General features: G+C 43.8%; 1 protein-coding gene across 1 annotated transcript in view; it reads left to right on the top strand.

Moving 5' to 3' along the window:
- Abcb5 (ATP binding cassette subfamily B member 5) overlaps nt 1-10618 on the top strand; it is a 96174-nt gene extending 85556 nt beyond the window's left edge. The window contains 6 exon segments of the mRNA XM_087911838.1: nt 4474-4677; nt 5768-5891; nt 7521-7727; nt 8350-8496; nt 9650-9712; nt 9714-10618. Of these exon segments, the coding sequence (XP_087767964.1) occupies nt 4474-4677; nt 5768-5891; nt 7521-7727; nt 8350-8496; nt 9650-9712; nt 9714-9851 (883 nt within the window). The 3' untranslated portion in view covers nt 9852-10618.
- The last annotated feature ends 3517 nt before the right edge of the window (nt 10619-14135 follow it).

The raw sequence follows: 14135 nt of genomic DNA on the forward strand, positions 1-14135 counted from the left end.
AGTAAATTCAGTTCAAATCCAGCCTGGGCTACATAAACTGAAACCTTATTTGAGTCTTATTTAATTCCTTCTTTACATATTTGTGTGTTAAGAGTTTGTTCAATGGAAAAACTCATTTGTGACCTGGAGTATGCTTCTTGCTTAATGGAATTAATGTACTTTAGTAACTAAATATGTTAATATATCTCACCATTCTTGTGGCTCACCTTTGTGTGAGCTAAGCCCAGATTGAAAGCGCATTTCTCTGGGTAGCCCTCCATCCAGATACCCCAGGAGTTTGAGCAGGATTTGAAGGAGCTTGTTTGACTGTACTGTGGAGTTCAGCCCTGGTTGCTGTACATTAAATGCCTGTTGAGTCGCAGAGGCTTGCAGTTTAGCTCACTGCTGGATGAGTCAGTCTAGGCAAATCCAGTAACAACCCAGATGTTTAGGCATGTGCACACTGACCTAGCTTTATACAGAACACAAATGGGGAAATCAAGAAGATGGATGTCCTGACTCAGCCCTTGTCACCCATCACCACAGAATTCACAGTTTCCATCTAGGTACCTCAGGATAAGGCCCGCCAGTCCTAGCTCTCCTCATACAATGAGAAAGCACAGTTTTGGGGCTTTCTATCTTGGGACTTCTTGCTCTATTCGCCTTTCTTCAGGTCATTGCCCTTCCCCATGAACAAAGCCTTAAAAGAAACCCCTTCTGAGTAGGAACACTTGCATTTTAAAGAGGGACCTGGCATGCACACAAACTTCAGGGTATCTGTGTCTAATGCTTAAAATGACTCAAAGAGTGGAAACTTTGGGATGGATGGGTATTAGGATGTTGTGATCCAGCTGCCCTCACTCCCCCTGACCAGCAGGGGAACTTCCTTGTGGTCTGTAATTGACAAGGATGTTTGTGCTCTTTCTGGCCAGTGGGCCTCCACTGAAGGAGTAGAGGTATAAAAGGTTGCTGGGCAAAATAAAGGTTGCTGTTCTTCCACCTGAAAAGAAGCTTCTGTGTCTCAATCCTGGCACACACACACACACACCCCACCCCTCCCCTGGCAGTCTTGGCTATCCAGGCTGCCCTGGCCAGCTGGTCACAGTAAGTGGAGGTTCCAACCAAGATCTGGAAAGTGGGGATAGTGAATGGGGTCGCTCCAGCTGCTGGCTAAATCGAGGAGCGTATTGGGGAAAGTAAAGTGTTTTTATTTTTCATCCCCAGAGATAACTCTGAGGGACATCCTCCAAAAGATAAGCAAGTATAAAGAGGCGGGAGGGTGAATTGAAAGGTCTTAAAAAGCAACAAGGCACGGAAGTAACAAGGAAGACAGCCAAAGATTTTGTACAGGAGGGGGTTTAAATGTTCCAGACTGGGAACAAGCCAAGTCAGATTAAAAGGAGTATGTGTGTCTTCATCCCCAGAGATGCTCTGAGGGATACCCCCAGGAAGATTGGCCAGTAGGGAAGTAATAAAAAGGAGGCAGGAAGGTGAATTGGGGGCCTCAAAAGATAGAATGTGTAGAGATATATTATTGTGTTGATTGTGTTGTCTTTTGTGTTCTGAACTGAAGAAAGACATTTGATCTGGGAACTGCTAACAAAGGTATTTTTACTTTAAAATATGGGACTAAGGATTTGATGCTTTGGAAAAGAGGTTCTGCTTTTATCTCCACAGAGGATGAGAACCTGTGGATTCATTGCAAATTTATGTGGTTTGAATCACTGAGACCCCCTAAAATGTTGATGTAATGTTGATGCTCCCAAGAATGCAGCACCCCTGCTCAGCAGGAAGTAGGTTGAGGACGCCCAAATTCCCTAAAAGATTGTTAAAGTGGGGCCTCTTCAATGGTTCCAGAGCAGGAGCAGCAAGCCTGCTTCCCTGAGTTCTGCTCCACTTCATGCAGCAGTTTGGATCCAGAGTGAGTGCAGCTGGGGCCAGAAGGCAGCTGGAGCAGAGCTTTGCCACCACAGCTACTGCTGCGGGACCTGCTCTCTCACAGACTGTGTGGATGGCTGAGACTGTCAACCAGCTTGCTGAAAAGAGTCAGCAATGCTTTGGACATATTCAATTGGGCATATTGACCTTGAACCAACAAGTAGCTCTGGTTCAGGAGCAAGTGGACTGTCTTTGGACTTTTCAACAGTTAATCATGTTATGTGTGTTACTCATGGTACTGTATTGCATGTTTCTACTACTGTTATGGAACTCAACTGTCATATGAGAGGGGTTTGGAATACTGGTTTGTTAATTTTACCACCCAGTTAGTGCATGCTAGATGGTTGCAGTGCTGGTCTGGCTCATTGGCACTGTCAGTCCTGGGGATACTTGATTTAGGGCTACGTGTCTGGGTAGCCACGGATGGGCAATACTTTGGGGGCAGGATGTCACCTAAGACAAAAAATATTAGAGGACTATTCCCCGTGACAGGCAATGTATTATAAAATAAAATGGGGGGAGTTGCAGTGATCCAGCTGCCCTCACTCCCCTGGTCCTTGTGGTCTCAATCCCAGCACCCGCCCTGCGCTGGCTGCAGCATTAGGGCACATAGTAAAACCTCACTGTCGCGGGTTTTAGTAAGAATGACACACATAGGCTCATATATTTGAGTGCTTTGTCACCAGGGAGTGGGACTTTTGGAAAGGTTAGGATAAAGAAGTGTGACTTTGTTGGAGGAAGTGTGTCACTTGGGATGGGCCTGAGGACCAGGACGGGGAACTCTTAGCTACTTTTCCAGTACCGAGTCTGCCTGTGTGCCACCATGCTTCCTACCTTGATAATAATGCACTAAGCCTCTGAAACTGCAAGCAAATCTCTAATAACAGTTGCCTCGAAGCTGGGCATAGTGGTGCACACCTTTAATCCCAAGCAGAGACAGACAGATCTCTGTGAGTTCAAGGCCAGCATGGTCTCCAAAGCAAGTTCCAGGACAGTGAAGACTATACAGAGAAGCCCTGTCTGCCTTGATCATGGTGTCTCTTTACAGCATAGAACAGTGACTAAGACACACAGCAGGCTCTTTCCCAGCCCCTGGACATTTAGGGCCCGTGTCAGCCCACGCCTAATGCCGCTCTCTTCCCACCTCACTGATTAAATCCTGACTTCAGTTTGATCCAGCCTGACTCTTGCTTGCACTTAAAACAAATACACCTGGACACAGAGATACACACCTTTAACCCCAGTGCTCAGGAGACTGAGGCAGGAGGATCCCTATTTCAAGATGGTCCTGGCCTGTATAGTAATTTCAAGAATACCTTAAGTGACATAAACTACATTGTATCAAATAACAACAAACAAGCATGTTTAACATGCTACCTAAATTGGACAAGACTTCTTTTTATACTTTATATTTAGTTTCTGAATGGCATTATGAATCATAAAAATTTCTTTAAAGAGTAAAAAATTTGTTATCTCAGAACTATTGACAACGGTAGTTTTAACAACAGATATTCTGTAAACTGGTTGTTTTATATTTCCTGTTTCTTTGTACAACTAACAGGATTTGGGGTCTAAGGTCAAGGTCACTAAAGAGATTACAGTCCCCACCCTTCGGGAGGTCACACAGTAGAAAGGATGACATTCACAAGGAATCCAGACATACTTGGTTTTTTTAGTTTGGTTTTTGACACAAGGTGTCTCTCTATATAGTCCTTGCTGGCCAAGAGCTTGCTATGTAGACCAGCCTGGCCTTGAACTCACAAAGATGTGCTTGTCTCTGCCTCTTGAGTGCTAGGATTAAAGGAGGCACCACCCTGCCAGACCTCCAAGACACTGTCTGTGATGGATCTGAGCAAGCAAGATGCCCTTTGACCTGGTGTTTAAATGCTGGTGAACTGTGTCCAGTTGTAACTGAATTCTTCTTTATTTTTACATCTAAAATGAAACAGAAAAATAGTAGGCAAACATTTAGCCACATGTTAGATCACAACTTCAAGACCGTCAGCCTGTTTGCCAGATTCTAATGAACACGTGTTGAAACAGATCAGAAACTACAACAAACACCAAGATCACACAGCTCCTCCTTCAGGCTTGATTGACGTGTCCTTTGGTCACTGCAGAAAGAGGAAGAAAGCGCAAGTCCTCACTCTGCTCTCTAAACAGTTTATTTCTAAGGCAGAGGATTAATCTAAGCCCAGCTTCAGTCACCCGCTGTAACGACATTGCATGCAAACAATGAAGGGCCCTGCCTCAGACCTCACCACCAGGGACACATTCTCCCTATTGTCAGTGCATTCTCTGCCAAATCTCCCAACAGGCACACCTTGTACCAAAGTGGCTGAAAGGTTTCACGCTCACTGATTGGAATCTCTGATAACTAATCAAAAGAGGAATTTTTGAGATAACTCAAATTCAAAGGTTGTTTTGCCCTACAGAGCATCTGGCAGAGAGCTCAAAAAGAGAAGCCATTGTTGAGCCCTGCGCCAGGACTGCTATCTGCCTTCTGTCCACTCTTCCTTTTCTCCCAAGTTCTGCTGGTGTCTTATCTTTCAACAGAGTTCTTACTGCCTTTGCATATGGTGCTATAGCCATTGGAGAAACACTTGTTTAGACTCCAGAATATTCCAAAGCCAAAGTTGGAGCTGCACATCTGTTTTCTTTGCTGAAAAAGAAACCAACTATAGACAGCTGCAGTCAAAGTGGGGAAAAACTAGTAAGCGCAACTAGAGTTTACACGTTCACTTTCTTAGTATGAGTATTGCTGACATAGAATATTCTAAGATCAGGCACCAGAAGTTTGGATGGACAAATTTTAACACTATAAAGGAGAAAGAATGCCCCTAGAATGGATTCTCATCTCTACTCCTAAAATATATTTTATGTTAAAAGAAATCTTTAGCTTATATGCCCTATGCCATAGAATGTTCTATAAGAGATTGATTACTAAGTCTAAATATATTTAGATAGCAATGGTTTTGGTCTTGCATGTCTTGCATGAATGTTTGGCTAAATTTCAATTTTTTCTCTATTCACATCTGCAAGATAATAATACTTTTATGTCAAACAAAGGTTTTTATGAGAAATATATTTACATAAGATGGAAAAAAGCAACAGAATATTTATTAAATTATACACATAAGTTTAACTGCAAACATCAAGAGACCATGAGTACTGAAAAAGAAGCATCAGAGAGCAAAATACTTTGAAGATACATTTTTTTTTTTTTGGAGGCTAGGTGGGTGTTTGAGACAGGGTTTTTCTGTGTAGCTTTGGAGCCTGTCCTGGAACTCGCTCTGTAGACCAGGCTGACTCCCAACTCACAGAGATCTGCCTGCATCTGCCTCCTGAGTGCTGGGACTAAAGAGGTGTACCACCACCCACACGACATTAAGCATGTTTTGTGTATATTTGTTTGCTTGTGTTTGAGACAGGACCTCACACCTGTTGTGCGAGCTGGCCTCACACCTGTTGTGCGAGCTGGCCTCACACCTGTTGTGCGAGCTGGCCTCACACCTGTTGTGCGAGCTGGCCTCACACCTGTTGTGCGAGCTGGCCTCACACCTGTTGTGCGAGCTGACCTCACACCTGTTGTGCGAGCTGGCCTCACACCTGTTGTGCGAGCTGGCCTCACACCTGTTGTGCGAGCTGGCCTCACACCTGTTGTGCGAGCTGGCCTCACACCTGTGGTGCGAGCTGGCCTCACACCTGTTGTGCGAGCTGGCCTCACACTCATCATGTAACTAAAAGGGATCTTTGAGCTTCTGATCCTCCCAAGCTCACCTTCCAAATACTAGGGTCACCACAATGTGCCACTGCACCGAGCACACACAGGACTGAGGACCTAACCCAGGGCTTCGTGAATGCTAAGCACTAAGAAAGGGAAGACTGTGGCATTTGTTGCGAGCAGCGGCTGTGGAAAAAGCGCTTGTGTTCAGCTACTGCAGAGATTTTATGACCCCATGAAAGGACAAGTGGTAAGATGGACTTAAGTCACCTAAGCTGGGGATCGTGATAAACCCTTAAATGTGCAGGGATGCCTAGGTTTACCCAGTAGACAAACACAAAACCTAAAAACAAACAAAAAACTTCTGCTCTGCTCTTGCCAAAGAAAACATCAGGTTCGAGCAAAAGTAGTGGGGAAGGATTTTGAAATTAAGTACAAACAACTCAAAGTGTCTTGAGCTTTCCTGACAACCATGATTTTTACCTTAGAAGCTGTGGAATTCTTTTGAATATGGGTGTGAGGGAAAGCCAGGTTTTCTTCCTACAGTATCACTGCTCCCTACCCCTTCTGGCTTAAGACTGATAATGGTTTCCACCTCTTGGCTGATCTCACTTGCCTTGACTCCCCCACCTATCAAGACCTGTTGCAAGGCTAAGACATTTTCCAATTAATCTCCACTAAACTGAGAGTCCTGATCTCAAAAAGAAACAATTTCCTTTCTCCTTTGAACCTGAAGATTACATTCTTTACCTTGTTTGTATCTACTGGATCTTGTGTGTCCATGTTCGGGTCCCTGTTACTGTCTCTCACCACTATTGCACCTCCTCCACCCTCCTCCCCTTCTCGGACACACAAAGCTTGTATCTTACCCATTAGAGAACTATAGTTCTCTAAAAGTTGAGGCTGTCATGGTAGCCCTATTCTCCTATAATCTGCGGTTTTCCCCATTATAGATTATCAACAAACATTTGGAAAGCAGAGCTGTACATAAAACTCCCTTGAACTAGGTGGCATCTGCCTATTTTCAGGTAGTATATCCATTCTCCCTGCTAGAAACCACTGGAGGATGATTCCCCACTAAGCAAAAGCAAGATTTAACACCATAAAAGAAAGTCCTTCACTGTCTGGCCCCTACCTCCTTTTCCAAACTTCCTCTCCTCATGCCTCTCACTGAGTGCTGAATATCCATCTCCCCAACGTCTGTCTTCCTTCTCACTGTGGTTCCCCTCACTTACTCATTACATCTCAAGTGCTGTCTGTGTCTCACCTCAAAGTCCTTTCCCACGGCCATCCTGAACATCTTCTGCCTTAGTCTATCTCTGTCCTATTACCCTGTCTTCATGTCACCTTTGCTCTTTGAGTTGTGGGTGTAATTAGTGGCTGTCGGCTACAATATATACTATCATGGTCACAGGGAGTTTTGCACTGTTTTACTTCCTCAGTGCTCAGGTCCTGGGCACACAGCAGGCATGTTCATCAAACAGCTGACTGTGGGAATGTGCCCATCTCTACAGGTGGACTTCCTTATCAATGTGTACCAACTCTCTTGTTGGAAATCAGTGATGGAGTGTTGCTACACCCAAGGGGGAGATTAATCGTTTTACAGTTTACTTCAAGACAGAGGACTAGATAAACTCCGATCCCTGTGGTCATTTCTAGAAATGTATGTTTGGAATCAACATACACTTTCAATGAGCTGGCAGCTGAGCGCTCCTGGCCAGTGGGTGATTTATGAACCGTACTTTGGCAATGTACACTTCACAAAATAGCTTGAATTCCTAGGCTTCTAGTTATTATGTGTTTATGTGTGAATACCACGAAGTGTAATATGACACGGCTGCTGGATCTTACCAAACTAGTCTCCAATCTCCTCCTGCAGCTGCTTGATGGTGTTGATGTATGGGAACTGAACATGCAGTGGCTGCGTTCCCAGACAGCCGTCGTCTCCCAGGAGACTGTGCTCTTCAAGTGCAGCATCGCTGAGAACATCGCCGACAGTGATAGCAGCCACATGGTGCCCTTAGAGGAGATCAAAGAGGTCGCAGATACAGCCAACATCCATTCTTTCATAGAAGGCCTCCCCAGGGTAAGAAAAGAGATGAAATCCTGAGCCACAAAGCTGCTGAGTACTGATTTGATATATTCTCACACAAGGTTAGATGTAAAAAGCAAACCTGACAATTTTATGTATTTTTTTTTCCAAGTCTGATAGCCATACATATTAATGTACTGGGCTTTTCCCCGGAGCTTTAATTCGGAGGTTCCCTTTGTCGGAACTTGAGCTGGAGCTCACTTGGTTCCCTGCCTGCCTAGGATGCAGTGTCCTGGGTTCAGTCTCCAGTACACATAAATTGGGAATGCTGGCAAGGCTTCTAATCCCAGCACTCAAGAGGTGATAAGGGAGGGTCAGAAGCTCAGGACAATCATTGGCAACATAGAGACTTCAAGGCCAGCCTGCTTGTGGGAGACTCTATCTCAATAACGAAAATGAAAGAAAGGAAAGGAAGGGAGGGAGAGACTAGAAAGGAAGTCTAACAGCCAAGGCTTGCTCCTTGGGATCAGGTCAGGGGTGCCGGAAGAACCTAGAATAGATTTCAGCTGCGATTGGGACTCACCTTTTCAAGAGTAGAGAAATCTGAACTGCTTAGATGTCTGTCTCCCACAGTTGCTAAAGTGTTTTCATTGTTAATGGCATGTTCCTGAAACAGAAATACAACTCTCAAGTTGGACTGAGAGGAGTGCAGATTTCCTGTGGCCGGAAACAAAGACTTGCTATTGCAAGGGCTCTTCTCCGAAACCCAAAAATTTTACTGCTGGATGAAGCCACTTCAACCCTTGACAATGAGAGCGAGAAGGTAACACCTTCTTTTGTTTTTTCATGTCAAATGGGAGTGGGCAGTATCATGAAGACCAAGGTCAGTTTGGGTAAATGAAGTCCAGAGATGGCATAGAGAGGGTTTGAAGCCAGGCAACCAGGTTCTGAATCTGTCTCCTATCAAAATGAGTTTAAATCTGAATGTCCAGTCAAGAAAATTCAAGGAAGGGCTGGAGAGATGGCTCAGTGGTTAAGAGCATTGCCTGCTCTTCCAAAGGTCCTGAGTTCAATTCCTGGCAACCACATGGTGGCTCACAACCATCTGTAATGAGGTCTGGTGCCCTCTTCTGGCCTGCAGACATACATGTAGATAGAATATTGTATACATAATAAATAAATAAACAGTTTAAAAAAAAAAAAGAAAATTCAAGGAAGATGTCCTCTTCCAGTTTGTTCTCCTCCATTGGTTCAGTCCATTGTTATGGTGGGCCATGGCAGCATACAGGCAGACATGGTGCTGAAGAAGGAGCTGAGTTTTACATCTTGAAAAGCAGACAACTGGAAGTGGTCTGTCTTTTTGAGTGTGGCTTGAGCATACATGAGACCTCAAAGCCCACCTTCAGTGATGCACTTCCTCCAACAAGAGCACACCTACTCCAACAAGGCCACACTTCCTAATGGTGCTGCTAGGCTTCCTGAGCCTCCTTATTCCCCAGGGGAAGGTGAGTGTGTTATCTGCCCATTCCTGCAGCCCCACAACACAGGACAATCAGATGCAATAGGGGGTCGAGTCAAAGCAGGAATTCAGTTTATTACTGTGAACGTCTGCTAATAAAGGTTAAGTGACACTCTGTGCTGTAAGGGCACCTCCAGCCAATCAGAGGCAGCCACATCCTCTCCCGGGCTGGAGGAACGGCTACCAATTTTTTGCTGTCTCATCCTCACTCAAACTCAAGCCAGGCTTTTCTCTGTCCTACAAGCCTCCGAGGTACAGGCCCTGAGATAATTTTGATCCAACATAGCGCCACTCCCTTAGGAGCCCATTTTCTTTCAAACAACCACAGTTGGACATTTCCTCTGGGAATAAGCAAGTACAGCAAAAAATATCATTAGATTACCTTAATGGCTGACCTTAGGCCTACTTATGAACATCTGCTCCAAACTGGCAGTCACTTGGTCCTTTTCTTTTCCAGGTGGTTCAGCATGCCCTTGAAAAAGCCCAGAGAGGGAGGACCTGCCTCGTGGTGGCTCACAGACTCACTCTCCACAGTACAAAATGCAGATCTGATAGAAGTTCTACAAAATGGAAAAATCAAAGAGCAGGGAATGCATCAGGAACTCCTGAGAAACAGAGACACATACTTTGGATTAGCAGCTGCACAGTGTATGCACTGAAGCTACCAGCCTTGCATGCATTTTGATCTTTATGTAATGTAAAGAGTACTTAGTAATTTCTTGGCCTGCTCTGGTCTCTTACTGCAAATGTCAATATCTAGAATCCTGATACTCAAGTACATGTCTGTTCTGTTCAGGTGTCTTTCCTTCAGATTTTAAGAAGCAAATCAGGGAGGTTGGAGAGATGGCTCAGTGGTTTAGAGCCCTGGCTGTTCTTCTGGAGGAAGTTGATCCTGGGGGTTGATTCCCAGCCTTCACATGATGGCTCACAAGCATCGTCACTTCAGTTTCAGAGGATCAACTCGACTCTTCTGGCCTGTGTGGGCACCAGACATGCGTGTGAGGCACATCCACATGTGCAGGCAAAACACTATATACATAAAATAAAATTTAAAATTAAAAAAAGACAGACTATGAGTTTACAAACTTTACCTGGAAAAAGTGCCTGTATCTCTTATTTCATAAAAATATCCTAACACATTTTCTTGTAAACAATTTTATGCAAAATATGGGCATTTCTGTATCAAAGTTTTGTGATGAAATTAGAGAGAACACCGTCTAGTTGAAAAACTTCAGCTGAAAGATAGGGTGCGGTCCTGGGGACTACTGCATCTTTCGTCGGGGAGACTGAGCTCTGTAGCACAGAGCACACTATTTGTGTCTCCCTTTGCTCTGCACTGGCTGAACTTCTCTAAGTGCCCTCTCAATAAATAGACAGTTTCTAAAATTCTGTAACAGCCCCTCAGTGGGCAGGGGTGGGGAATTCGAGAACTGTATAGTCCCAGGTAGTACGGACTTCATACAGTCCTTCCTAAAGATTCCATTCCAAACTTTGGGTGTTGGCTTACTGAAGTGTGAATACTTACTTAAAATAAAAGGTACTTCTACTGTGGGTGAGAAGTCAAAATGCTTTTCTGTATTGTCATCAAACAAGTTGTTTAAATCTGTATGTACTTAATAGTATGTAGTATATGATTTATAAATTCTACAGAAATGGCAATATCAGTTAACTGAGTCACGTTTTCCACTTAAATACATATGGACATCTTTACTTCCTTTCTTGCTAAAGGTTTTTAGGACATATTAGTTACATGTAGTAATGGATTTCGTCATGACATTTCCGGACCCGGATGCTCTTTGGTCCCATTCACTCCCTGATGCCCTTTATACTGAACCCCTTGCTCTTCCAAAACAGCTCCCTCTCACTTTCATGTCCTTTTGTGTGTTACACCACGGGTGTAATAAGGGCTGTCTGCAGGAACATGGGGAAACGGATTCCTTACAAGAGTATGGACAATTTTCCCACTGACAAAAATATCACATGCATGCACAAGTATACACACACATGCACGTACATGCGCGCGCACACACACACACACACGCATATACTCAGCAACCACTAACTGCCTATAAACCCTCAGAGAGCAGGAGTGCCTTGTGAGACCCTCTCTCTCCAGTGACAGGATGTTGTTAGCACAGTTTTGTGCAACTCGCATGCAGATAGTAAAAGCTCCTGATGGTTCAAATGTGCCAGGACCACAAGAACGGGGGGGGGGGGGGGGGAATTTAAAACCAGACTAAGGAATTGTGGTAGTTTGAATGCAATTGGCCCCCATAACGTTATAGGGAGTGGCACTAATAGGAGGTGTGGCTTGGCTGGGCTAGGTAGGGTCTTGTTGGAGGAAGTGTGACAGACACTGTGGCGGTGGCTGTGAGGTTTCCTATGCTCAAGATACCACCTAGTCGGTGACTCAGTCAACTTCCTATTGCCTGCAAGTTATAAGACTCAGCTACTGCTCCAGTGGTGCAACACCACGGCAGCCTGCACGCAGCCATGCTCCCATCAAGACGGTAGTGGACTGAGCCTCTGAAACTGCAAGTTCTTTCTAAGAACTGCCATGAAGTACAACCACTCCCCAAACCTAGGGGAGGTGCTGTGTGTGCTGCATCTGTTGTTTCAAGTCCTTTGGAGTCTATAAGACGGTGAGTCTGAGAAACCTGATGCTGAGCCTGACACTGTTGGATCCTGGTTTTGATCTGGGCTGACTGGAATTGTGCCCTTGCTCTTTCTCTTGAAGAGAAAGTATTTAGCTTGTTTTTTTAATTTTTTTTTTTTTACAATCTTTATTTTACAGTTCACAGTTAAAAGACTTTAGAATTTTAGAGAGACTTTGGGCATTTAAAAAGACTTAAAGACTAGGATTTTAATGTTTGGAATGTGTTTTATATTGGGGTCTTGATATTTTTATGAAATCCTAGAGTGAACAAGAAAGGAAAGGTTATAGTTGAATAGTGATGTATTTGTGTATCAGGTTGATAATGGGTCACTTGTGCAGGTTAGTTTTCTGACAACTTGACATAAGCTAGAGTCCTTTTTGAAGAGGGAGCTTTGACTGAGAAAATGCCCCTATCAGGATGGCCTGTGGACAAGGTTGGGTGTAGGCTGCTGTCTTGGTTGGCGGTCCTGAATTGTAAAAAAAAAAAAAAAAAACTCTAGGTCAAGCACACCTTGAGGACAACTCAGTAAGCAGTGCTCCTCCACAGCCTCAGTGACTTCTATCTTGACTTCCCTAGTGATGCACTGTGATGTAGAAGTGCAACCTGAAACAATTCCTTTCCCCTGTCCTCTCAAGTCTCTTTTTGTCATGGTGTTTTATCACAGCAATAGAACAGTAACTAAAATAGGCATATTTCCTAATCATAAGGATTTGTGACCCGAGAAAGACTGATTTCTGCCAGACAGCCTCTCACTTATTTAGACTCGTCTTAACCCAAGTTTGTCTTCAGCTATTTGCTTCTCCTTTCCCTCTGGGATTGGATATCGTTATGAAATAAGAGACATAAAGATGAAACATGGGTAACACTGAAAAAAACAAGAAAGCCCTAAGTTCAGCATGGAAAGTGTCAGAGAGGTTAAGATACACTTCAGAACATCTAGAGATGTGGGTCACAGCAGCTGCCTGTCATGGCCACACCGTACCTTCCTTCTCAGGGGAGAAACACCATGAGAGTACCAAGGGACAAGAATGACCTGAAAAGAATAAACAAGGCACAGGTGTCAGTGAAAGAAAAGATGTAACACTGTCACACCATTTTATAACTAAGCCAGCCAGTGAGCCCTACCACCTCTTACTCAAATTGTACTGTGACTTTGCTGTCTCTACTTAGGCCAAAGCAAACGAACTGACTTTCTACCACTGAATATTCCTGTTTCCCATGGATCATAGAGATGTCATATGACCACATGAAATTTGTACCATATTAACATCAACACGCGTATTCATTTTTTGTTTGAACTTTTGTTCCAAAAGGATTTGTGAAGTGGCACTATAGGCTGGTGAGAAAATTTACCCATAGGAAACAGTTAAGGGACTTAAGGGACTAACTTACTTTTCCATTGTGGTGATAAAATGCCATGACCAAGGAAACTTATAAAAGAAATAAACAAATAACAACAACAAAGCAACATTTAATTGTTCCACAATGGCACAATGAAGGTGTGGAGGCAGAAACAGCTGAGAACTCACACCCTGAGCAGAGAGAGAGCACAGTGGCAATGGCATGAGTCTTTGGAAATCTCACAGTGCACCCCAATGACACACCTCCTCTAACAAGGCCACCACTCCTGATGCTTCCCAAACAGCTTCACCAACTGGGAACCAAGTATCAAATATATGAGTCTATAGGGGGCAGTCTCATGCAACCGCCACAGGGAAGAAATAGAAAGTTTGAAGTGGAAATATAGGGGTGAAAAATATGATGGTGTTGTGGCTTTTAAACCTAATCTTCCTATCAATAATAATTGTAGAAACTTAAAAGTTCACTTTAAAACCATAAGTGTACAGGCTGGAGAGATGGCTCAGAGGTTAAGAGCACTGGCTGCTGCTCTTCCAAGATCCTGAGTTCAATTCTCAGCAATGACATGGTGGCTTTCAACTGTGTAGTAAGATCAGATACCCTCTTCTGATATGCAGCTGTCCATGCAGGTAGTGTAAAAGTATAAATAATTTATTAAATAAATTAATTAATTTTTAAAAAACCACAAATGTACATGGCTAAGAAATCCCTTCTGCACAATTGATAGTCAAGAAGAAATTCTAGGAAAGGGTTGATGTTTGTTAAATTACCAAAATGTTGTAGACAACTGTGAAGCAAAGACTTGGAGGAATGAAGCAAAAGGAAAGGAGTGGGGCTATAGGACATTTCTCAGACACTAAATAATGTAATACACTCTAGCAATCTGATTAGGAACAGAAGAAAGACATATTTCATCATCAAATTCTC

The sequence above is a fragment of the Myodes glareolus genome, chromosome 11 (assembly GCF_982192425.1).
Source record: "Myodes glareolus chromosome 11, mMyoGla1.1, whole genome shotgun sequence".
Lineage (NCBI taxonomy): Eukaryota > Metazoa > Chordata > Mammalia > Rodentia > Cricetidae > Myodes > Myodes glareolus.